Genomic DNA, 10,046 nt, shown 5'->3' with positions numbered 1-10,046 from the left:
CAGGAATGGGGGGCTGGGCGGGGGAGGCTGTGGCTCCTACTTCTCCTTCTGAATGGCTCCTTGTGGTAGGTAAGCCCACCACTTCCAGGGGGAGGGGCCTGTACAAAACGGTAGGGGGAGGGCTGGGCCCCATGGGCCCCGTGGTACCTATGGGCCTGATGAAGTGTCAGGAAGGAAAAGTAACATGTAAAAACTCCTGAAAAAGCAATGCGGGATATGGGGTGGGTGAGGGTGGGACGGGAAATCCCTCCCACCCAGATTACTAACGGTTTATCTTCTTTATTGCATCCTGTCTGATGAAGAGTCCTGTCTAGTTCAGGGTTCTGCATGTTCCCAAAGTCAGTCCAAGAAGCCAGAAATATTCATCTCCTTCATGCCTCAAAAAAGCTTCTCCTGCTTACCCGACTTTGCTTGCACTGTGGACCGTGAAGCTGACTAGATTTCCGTGGCCAAAGAGGGCGACTCTGCCTGAGCAACTGCAAGGGAGACTCTGCCAGTGCTTCTTATTGCCTCTGAGTTTTCATGAAAGCGCTGCCGTGTTTGCCTCTCAGGGACGGGAGATGCCCCAAAAGTACCGGGGGAAGAAAAACAAGCCAGCCATGGCAGGTTCTGCACATCCCATCCGAGAATCTCGTGCAAGAAGCGCCTGGAGTTCTGGCCTCAGAAGGGGCATGCTTCGACCTTTAGCAGGATCACAGACAAGTGGGATGCAACCATCGGTTCTTGAAGCTCCCAGACTCCCCCGGAGAGACAGAGGAGCCCAGACATGGGTTCCCATTCTGAAACAACACCGATGCCTCATTCATGGACTGAAAGAAGAGGCTGTCTTACAGTCCAGGGCAAGACCCCGTTCTCCCCCTTCTTTGTCCCCCTCCATTCCGGGCAGCTCAGAGAAGAACAGTGTTTTCTGTGGCCTGTAAATTTCTAGTCCCTTGAAGATGCACACACAACACTCTGGAGGAAGCGCCGGAGGGCTGCCTCGGCTGGTGGAGCTGGCGGGGAGGAGGATTTATAGACTGGGGACCCCGGAGAGATGCTGCAGTCAAGGGATGCTCAGCCAGCTGGGGAGGCAGGAAACCCACAATGGTGGGAACAACTCCTGATTCACCATTTGAGCTACGAGAGGGATTATTTCATATGCCAAGGGCAGTGCTGGGTTTCAAAGCTGACTGGAGGTCCCACTCCCAGAGAACAGCCAGTCCATGGGCCCAGACAGAAGTGGCTGACTGGAGCTGTATGAACTCCACATGCTCAGTGGTCCCATTCTTCAAAGCTGCCGTTCCTTTCCACCCCCCAGTGATAAGCCAAGAGGCAATGAGGGGCACGGGAGGCCAGGTTTTCACCAATGAGAGAACTGGTGTAATTCTGATACTAAATAGGAGGGAGGATCTTTCTCAGGCACGCACACATTGGAAGAGAGATGTGCAGTGTGCACCCATCATGGCAGGACAGAAAGAAACACACTTGTTTTATTTAATTTTAGGTGTTTCTACCCCACTCGTTCTCCAGTGGGAACCCCAAGTGGCTTGCAACTTTGCCCTCCCTGCCTCCTTCTTAGCCTTGTTAATTCAGGAACACGTGAAGTCGCCATGGACTGAATCAGACCCTTGGTCCACTAAGGTCAGTCTTGTCCGCGGGGGGGGGGGGGGGGTTAGAGCTGGAGTTCTCCTGGCAGCCACAGCCCTGTCTACTCAGATTGGCAGCAGCTCTCCAGGGTCTTATGGCAGAAGTCTTTCACATCATGTACTCTCAGGCTCTTTAAACTGGAGGTGCCAAGGATTGAACTTGGACATTGTTCTTTTATTTTAAAAAATACAAAAAAGAGATACAGATAACATACATTGCCATACAAAATCACAATCCACCCTGTCTCGTGAACGTAGAGAATCCTATTCCAACAGCTGTCAATGTTTCTGTTAAATATCATTATACACTTTATAGACCTGTGACTCTCTACCATTCTCTTCTGCTGTCAGGTGAAGACTTTGTAGAGAACAGATTTGCATTACTAACTTCAAATGAGTATGAACTGGAAAAACCGTGGGTTGAAACCAGAGATATTATCAAGGAACATAAGAACATAAGAGACGCCAATGTTGGATCAGGCCAAAGGCCCATCCAGTCCAACACTCTGTGTCACACAGTGGCCAGAAATACCAGGTGCCCTCAGGAGGTCCACCAGTGGGGCCAGGGCATTAGAAGCCCTCCCACTGTTGACCCCCCCCCCAAGCACCAAGAAGACAGAGCATCACTTGCCCCAGAGCCCCTATCTATACCTTGTGGCTAATAGTCACTGATGGACCTCTGCTCCATATGCTTATCTAATTCCCTTTTGAAGCCGTCCATGCTTGTAGCCACCACCACTTCCTGTGGCAGTGAATTTCATGTGTTAATCACTCTTTGGGTGAAGAAGGACTTCCTTTTATCCCTTCTAACCCGACCACTCAGCCAATTCATAGAGTGCCCACGAGTTCTTATAGGAAGAATGTGCAAAGACAGTTCTTGTAGCCAAAGGAAATGAAAAGCCTCAATGGTTCCTTGTGATTTTGGCCTCATGCAGATTTGAATGTTAATCTAGCAAGGGTGTTATTTGGCTTTTAGGTAGGAGGCTGAAGTTGGTTCCTTATTCGCAGTTCCTTATTCATTCCTTATTCGTTACTTATTCATGTAGTCATTCAGAAACACTAAGGAGAGTGAGTTGGAAAGCTCTGAACCCCTGAACCCCAAAATAAGGTCTGGACCACCACATATCATATACCCACACATTCACAGGACTCTCCCCTTCGAGGGGACATATGCTGTATCCTGGTTCAAAGCACAGTTCTGGTGCCAGCTGCTCCAAAGTGCAGTGCCCCTAGGACAATCTCACAAGCAGACACTGGGGCCAGGCTGCCCCCCCAAAAAACAATATTTGGACCACCCCAAATGACACATCCCCACGCTCTGGGGACTGTGTCCTGCAAAGTGACATACAGTGATGCCTGGTCCAAACACCGGTTCTGATGCCACGAGCTTCTGTTCGCAGGGCTTCCCTGAGGCCTGTATTTCAAAGGAGATTTGAATAAGGAAGTGCCCCCTGCACCCAAAATAAGGTTTGGACCCCCACACTTCATACACTCCCATCTTTAGCGGACCCTCCCCTTCGAGGGGACATATTCTGTGTGCTGGTCCAAAGTGCGGTTCCGGTACCAGTTTATCCAAAGTGCAGTGCCCCCAGGACACACAGACAGGCAGACACTGGGGCCAGACTGCCCCCCCCAAACATATTTGGACCACCCCAAATGACACATCCCCACGCTCTGGTGACTGTGTCCTGCAAAGTGACATCCAGTGATGCCCGGTCCAAACACCGGTTCTGATGCCACAAGCTTCTGTTTGCAAGGCTTCCCCGAGGACTGTATTTCAAAATATATTTTTGGGGGGGGGGGCAGTCTGGCCCCAGTGTCTGCCTGTGTGTGTGTTAGTCATGTATTCTGGGGAATTCCTTAGGATGGGGGTATGAGTGCATGAGCGTGAGAAGGGCTTTGTTGTAGCTGCCATGGAACTTTCCTTAAGATGCCTCCCTAATGCTGGGAGGACCTTGAAACGCTGTCTGTGCTTGCTTCCCTGTCTTAGATAAAGTAACGGTACATTTACAGGTGAGGGTGTAGAGTGCGCAGGCTAGACTGGACGAATGTGGAGTGCGATTGGATGGAATCCGGGGGGGGGGGCTTCTTTGAACTGTCTATAACTATTGATTTTGGTGGCAAACCTCAGTTCTGACACGGTACTGATCTGAGCTTGGAACATCTTTATTAATCAATTAAAAAATCACTGCCAGTGAGTGTTGGTGAGAGTAACTTTGTCCAAGATTCTGACACAGGTGCGGGGGGGGGGCCTTTGAGCAAGTTTGGGTCTTTGGTGGGCTGAGTGAGGATATCGATTGGGTAGTGTGCCTAAGGGGGCCTATCTTGCACATAGTATAGGCTCGGTCCTGGCACTTGGGTGTCAGTTCTGACACAGAATCTGTCCATGGTTGGAACCTTTTCACTTCTCAATCAACAAATCTTGCTGATACAAGAGTGTGGTGAGAGTGACTGCATCCGAGACCTGACCATCACCTACTGCCTGCTCCTTTTAACTGGAGGTACCAGGGACTGAATCTGGGACCTTCTGCATGCCAAGCAGAGGTTCCACCACTGAGCCCTGCCCCAGCCATGGTTACATCTCACTTGTCTCTTAGTAGGTAAAAGGTGAAAGCATGCCCTTGCTGAGGCCAGAACTCCCAGGTCTTCTCACTCAAGATCCACAGAGATCCCCTCCTAATTGCTGGTGGGACCTGCAGTGTCTGCATTGCCCCTGTGGCTTTGTTGTTTTCTTTCCCCAGAAATTCAAGGGGCGGCGAACACAGCAGCGTTTCCTTTAAAACTCAGGTCCAATGAAAAGCACAGGCAGAATCTCCCTTGCTGTTGCTCAGGCACAGCTGCCCTCTGCAGCGATGTAAATCAAGTCAGGCACATGGTCTACAATGTTGTAAAGTCAGGTAAGCAGGAAAAACTATCTGAGATAGCAAGGGGTCCTTCCTTCCTTCCTTCCTTCCTTCCTTCCTTCCTTCCTTCCTTCCTTCCTTCCTTCTTAAGGAGTGAGATATGCCCACGGGACAAGGGTGGGAGGCAAACAGCTGAATTGTAAACTGGAGCCCGTTTCACCATAGTAGGCAACCAAACTTGGTTCAGACAAAGGAAACCCTTTGCAGGCCTTTGTGAGGAACTCATTGGAGCCAGTTCTGACTAGGGTTGCCAGCTCCAGGTAGGGAGATTCCTGGAGATTTTCTGGTAGAGTCTATGGAAGCCGGGGTTTGCGGAGGGGAGAGGCCTCAGCTGAACAGAATGCCATACAGCCCACCTTCCAAAGCAGTTATTTTCTCAGGGGGGGGGGAGAGATCTGTTGTCTGAAGTTCAGTTGTGATACCTGGTGATCTTCAGGCTCCACCTGGAGGTTGGCTGCCCTAGGCATAGCAGTCAGTGCTTCAGAGCAGGGTCTGCTAGATCCAGGTTCTTGCTGTAGAAGCTGAGTGGGTGAAATTGGACCAGTCACAGACTTTCATCCTAACCTACCTCACAGGGTTGTTGTTCAAGTCAAAAGGGGGAGAGGAGAATGATGTAAGTTGCTTTGGTCCCCATTGCAGAGAAAGACTACGTTTCCTACTGGGAAACCATTGTTGCCAATCTCCAGGTGAGGGCTGGAAATCACTCAGAATTACAACTGCTCTCCAGATGGCAAAGATCAGTTCCCCTGGGGAAAATGATGGACTCTGTGGTAGTCAGGGCTTCAGAGCACGGAAGAGGCTGCAGGTGTGTGTGTGGGGGAAATGGAAAGCTGAAAAGAGAGGGGGAAATAAAGGTAGGTTGATGATGGCTGGGAAGGAGATAGGGTTGCAACTCCAGCTGGGAAATTCCTGGAGATTTGAGGGATGGAACCTGTAGAGGGTAAGGTTTGAGGAGGGGTGGGACCTCAGACAGGTACAATGCCATAGACTCCATCCTCCCAACCAGCCATTTCCTTCTGGGGAACCACTGTTGCCAATCTCAGGAGAGGGGTGGAAATCATGCAGAATCACAACTGATCTCCAGGAGGGAGGGGGGAGGAGATGCAAAGCTGAGATCAGAGGGGCAGATAATGGCAGGTTGATGCTGGGCTGGGAAGGAGATAGTGTTGCCAACTCCAGGTTGGGAAATTCATCGAGATTTGAGGGGTGGAGCCCGGAGAGGGTGAGGTTTGAGGAGGGGTGGGGCCTCAGACAGATACAATCCCATAGACTCCACCCTCCAAACCAGCCATTTCTTCCTGGGTAACAATTGTTTACAATCTCCAGGTGAAGGGTGGAGATCGCTCAAAATTACAACTGCTCTTCAGGTAGCTGTAAGACTACAGTAACTCTCAGAAACAATAACACAAGGGTCCGATTCTGACAGTAGCAGGGATCAATTCCTCTGGAGAAAATGGTGGACTCTGTGTCATTATACCCTGCTAAGGTCACCACAGCACATTGACGCTGAGTGCCCAAGGCCTTGACACTCTCCCAGAGCCTCTTTCTAAAGCTCATTGTATTTATTTCCACAATGGGCCTTATTCCTAGTAGATGTATAATTCGGGGTGGAGGGGCTAAAGAATGCCTGCAACCTTTTATGTAGGGTATTTTATGTCAATTAAGAAGGGTGGTGGATGTTTTACAGAAGGTCACAGTGGAAGGATGACTTCGACCATCAGCTTCAATGACAGCACCAGACCTTCATCCTTGTTGGCATTCCGGGCATGCAGGAGTACAACTCCTGGATGGCTTTCGCTCTCTGTCTGCTCTACCTCCTCACTCTCTTTGGAAACTTGACTATCCTATTTGTCATCAAGACAGAGCAAAGCCTCCACAATCCCATGTACCTCTTCCTCTCCATCCTCTCCTGCTCGGATCTCAGCCTGGCCATGTCCACCATGCCAACAATGCTGGGCGTTTACTGGTTTGACGCCAGAGAAATCTCATTCACTGCCTGCCTCACCCAGATGTTCTTCATTCACACATTTGGGGTAGTGGAGTCTGGCATCCTTGTGGCAATGGCTTTTGACCGCTTCGTTGCCATACGTGACCCCCTGAGATACACCTCTCTCCTCCAAAATTCAGTAATTGGTAAAATGGGACTTGCTGTCTTGGCCAGAGGTTTCTGCGTCTGCTTCCCAGCTCCCTTCCTGATTAAACGGCTGCCCTTCTGCCAGTCCAATGTGCTCTCTCACTCCTACTGCCTCCATCAGGATGCGATGAAACTGGCCTGTGCAGACACAAGAGTGAACGTGTTGTATGGACTGATCATAGTCATTTGCACCTTCGGGCTGGATGCTGTGGTCATCTTATTCTCTTACATCCTCATTCTGAAGACCGTTTTGAATATTGCTTCTCGCACAGAGCGTCTGAAGGCCCTGAACACTTGCGTCTCCCACGTGTGTGCCATCTTGATTTTCTATGTGCCCCTGATAGGTGTCACTGTGGTACACCGATTCGCAAGACACCTCTCTCCCATCATTCCCATGATGATGGCCAACATTTACATTGTGGTCCCGCCCTTTCTTAATCCCATTGTGTACAGTGTGAAAACACAGAAGATTCGGCAAAGGATACGCAAAATGTTCCAGCAAAAGAAAATCCGGAATTGACATTTCTCCACCAGGGAAATTGTGACAAAGGGAAATCAGTATAAGTGCCTTGCAATGAAAGCAAATAGTATGAAGAAAAAGAGTTTAAATAAAATTTCTCTATGAAGTGCAAAAGTAAAGACGTTCACAATAGATTTCAAATAAACTTGACAATAACTTTGGAGGAGATATAGTTGCTTTACATCTATCTTTGCATTGATCCAGCAGAGCATAGCAGTAAAAATATTGGACCCAGGAGCATTCTGGCCTGGTTCCATCCTCTCTCATCCTAATCTACCTCACAGGGTTGTTGTGAGGATACAAGTGGGGAGAGGCAATCCATGCATATTGACATTTATAGATTTATTTTTATTTGCAAAATGTATACCCCACTTTTCCACCTTCACTGGAGCCACCAAGGTGGCTAACAATTGGAAACATGAGCTCATTCCTCCACTCTTCAGACTCTCTCCCAGGCGACCTCTCCCTGTTTGTGAGCTGCCCAGATCCTCCTCACATGGCAGATGTTCCCTGAGCAAATCCAAAAGGTGCCCTGGAGACAAGCAAAGGGCAACCTAGGCCCTTTCTGCACCTGTATTTGGCCTTGGTCTTGGAGCACATCCCATTCTTCCGTTCTGCATTTCATCCCACTGTCACATTCAATTTGTGTTGTCTCCCCCCCTTGTTTCTGCATTTGTTTTACAGAAATCTGCATTCAGACCGCTTCCAGCACTCTGTTGCCCCGCAGTTACCAAAACTCCTTTTGTGGTGATTCTTTGTTCTCATGAACTTTCAAATTGCTAATCCTTTCTAAAGTAGAATTGTTTCTGCGGGTATTTAAGTACTGCCCACTGCCCTCCCCCTGTTTCCACCTCCCTCTCTTTAGGTTGACACTCCCTCCCCATTCTGTTTACTTTCCCTCCTTCTCCAAAGACACAAGAGGACGTGTCCTCCCACTCAGGCAAACTTTGAAAAAGCCAGAGAGAGCTTAAGAAGGAATCAGTAAATATAAAGGACCAGGGGACTCCTTGCTTCCAAATGTGTCAGTCTTGCATGTTGTCATACCGCCTGCATTCAGTTACTCTCAACCACACTCTCTTTAGCAGCGATTTGTTTATTGAGGTTTATACTGACAGACTTCACGTTCCTGGGATCCCAGATCACCGCAGACTGTGACTGCAGCCATGAAATTAAAAGACGCCTGCTCCTTGGGAGGAAAGCGATGGCGAACCTAAACAGCATGATAAAAAGTAGAGACATCACCCTGCCAACAAAAGTCCGCATGGTCAAAGCAATGGTATTCCCAGTAGTCATGTATGGCTGCAAGAGTTGGACGATAAGGAAGGCCGAGCGCCGAAGAATAGATTCTTTTGAACTATGGTGCTGGAGAAGACTCTTGAGAGTCCCTTGGACTGCAAGAAGAACAAATCAGTCAATCCTCAAAGAAATCAACCCTGACTGTTCCCTGGAAGGCCAGATAATGAAACTGAAGCTCAAATACTTTGGCCACCAAATGAGAAGGGAGCACTCACTGGAGAAGACCCTGATGCTGGGAAAGATTGAAGGTCAAAGAAGACGGGGACAGCAAAGGAAGAGATGGTTAGACAGTGTCATCGATGCAACGAACATGAAATTGAGCCAACTTCGGAGGACTGCGGAAGACAGGAGGGCCTGGCGGGAGATGGTCCATGGGGTCGCGAAGAGTCGGACTCGACTGTGCAACTGAACAACAACAACAACAACAATACTGGATACAGGAACATTTGCATTTGTGTCAGAACTAAAGGATTTTGGCAAGTACATGGATACAAATAGGCAGTTCAAACAGGAGCCCCTCTATATTGGCTGAATAACTCTTCAAATTCACTCTATCCCCTCCTCGGAGAATACACAGACCTCCTTGTCTACTCGTGAGAGAGATGTATGACTTGGAATGTTACCCAGAAGCAAACAGGCACATGCACTCCCCCCATTCACTCCCCCCCTTTAGGAATGCCTCCTCTCCCCTCCCATTTATGGCAAACCGAGAAGAGTGAGGTTTGACACATGTGTCGGTCTGGATTTCCCCCTCCCTTCCCGTTCTCTTTTTTTTGTAGAATCCACGATTTATTACAACGAGCAAAATACAGTTCTGCACACAGGGTATTCTACTCCCCACCCCCAAACTCCTTTCCCTTCCCAAACCAAAGGTCCAGTAGCCAGTGTCCCAGAAGTACCATTCTCTTGTTGGAGCTGGTCCAGCCGCCATCCCTCAGCAGCAGGCCCCCAGTGGGAAGGAAAAACAGTCCCTCAGGGCCTCTCTCCTCACCATTCAAGGGAAGGAATCAGCATCCGTTCGAAGACAGATATGTCTGGGAGCTCACCTCCTCCAGAAGAAGTGCTGTCCATCAAGGGAGGGCCCACCCCAGACAGAAGCTTCTTCAGCTGAGACCTCTCCCACTCACTCTAATTCGTTACAGTTGGCTGGTGTCTGGAACGATGGATTGAACTCGTTCCCTGAGAACCAGGAGCTCCTTGCACGGAGCACGCACCCATGACTTCTGTCCAGTTGGCAGATAGTCAGACATGTTGCACTCGGTGCAACACACTGGACAGCCCACAATCCCCTGCTGTCATTCTACCTTCACAATTGCCTTTTTATTATTTGTGGGGGGAGGGTTGTGTGTTTTTTTAATCCTCCTTTTTTATAAAACTTCCTATTTATGTAGCTCTCTTTGTGGAATGTGTGCTTACCCTTTTAAAGTAAAGGTAAAGTAAAGGTGGCTCAAGTGGTTAAGACGCTGAACTGCAGGCTGTGGAAGGTCAGTAGTTCAGCAGTTCAAGACCCGAGTGTGCCGCATGACGGAGTGAGCTCCTGTCTCTAGTTCCAGCTCCTGCCAACCTAG

The 10,046-nt window shown here is 49.2% G+C and overlaps 1 protein-coding gene across 1 annotated transcript; it reads left to right on the top strand.

Moving 5' to 3' along the window:
- Positions 1-216: 216 nt before the first annotated feature.
- Positions 217-7,182, top strand: LOC107111338 (olfactory receptor 51H1-like). The gene is made up of 2 exons (XM_015412301.1): positions 217-225; positions 6,262-7,182. Exons 1-2 carry the CDS (start codon positions 217-219, stop codon positions 7,180-7,182), a joined length of 930 nt encoding a protein of 309 aa, XP_015267787.1.
- The last annotated feature ends 2,864 nt before the right edge of the window (positions 7,183-10,046 follow it).

This window comes from Gekko japonicus, unplaced genomic scaffold (genome assembly GCF_001447785.1).
Source record: "Gekko japonicus isolate JY-2015 unplaced genomic scaffold, Gekko_japonicus_V1.1 scaffold3523, whole genome shotgun sequence".
NCBI classification, from domain to species: domain Eukaryota; kingdom Metazoa; phylum Chordata; class Lepidosauria; order Squamata; family Gekkonidae; genus Gekko; species Gekko japonicus.
This window is presented reverse-complemented; position numbering and strand designations above follow the sequence as displayed.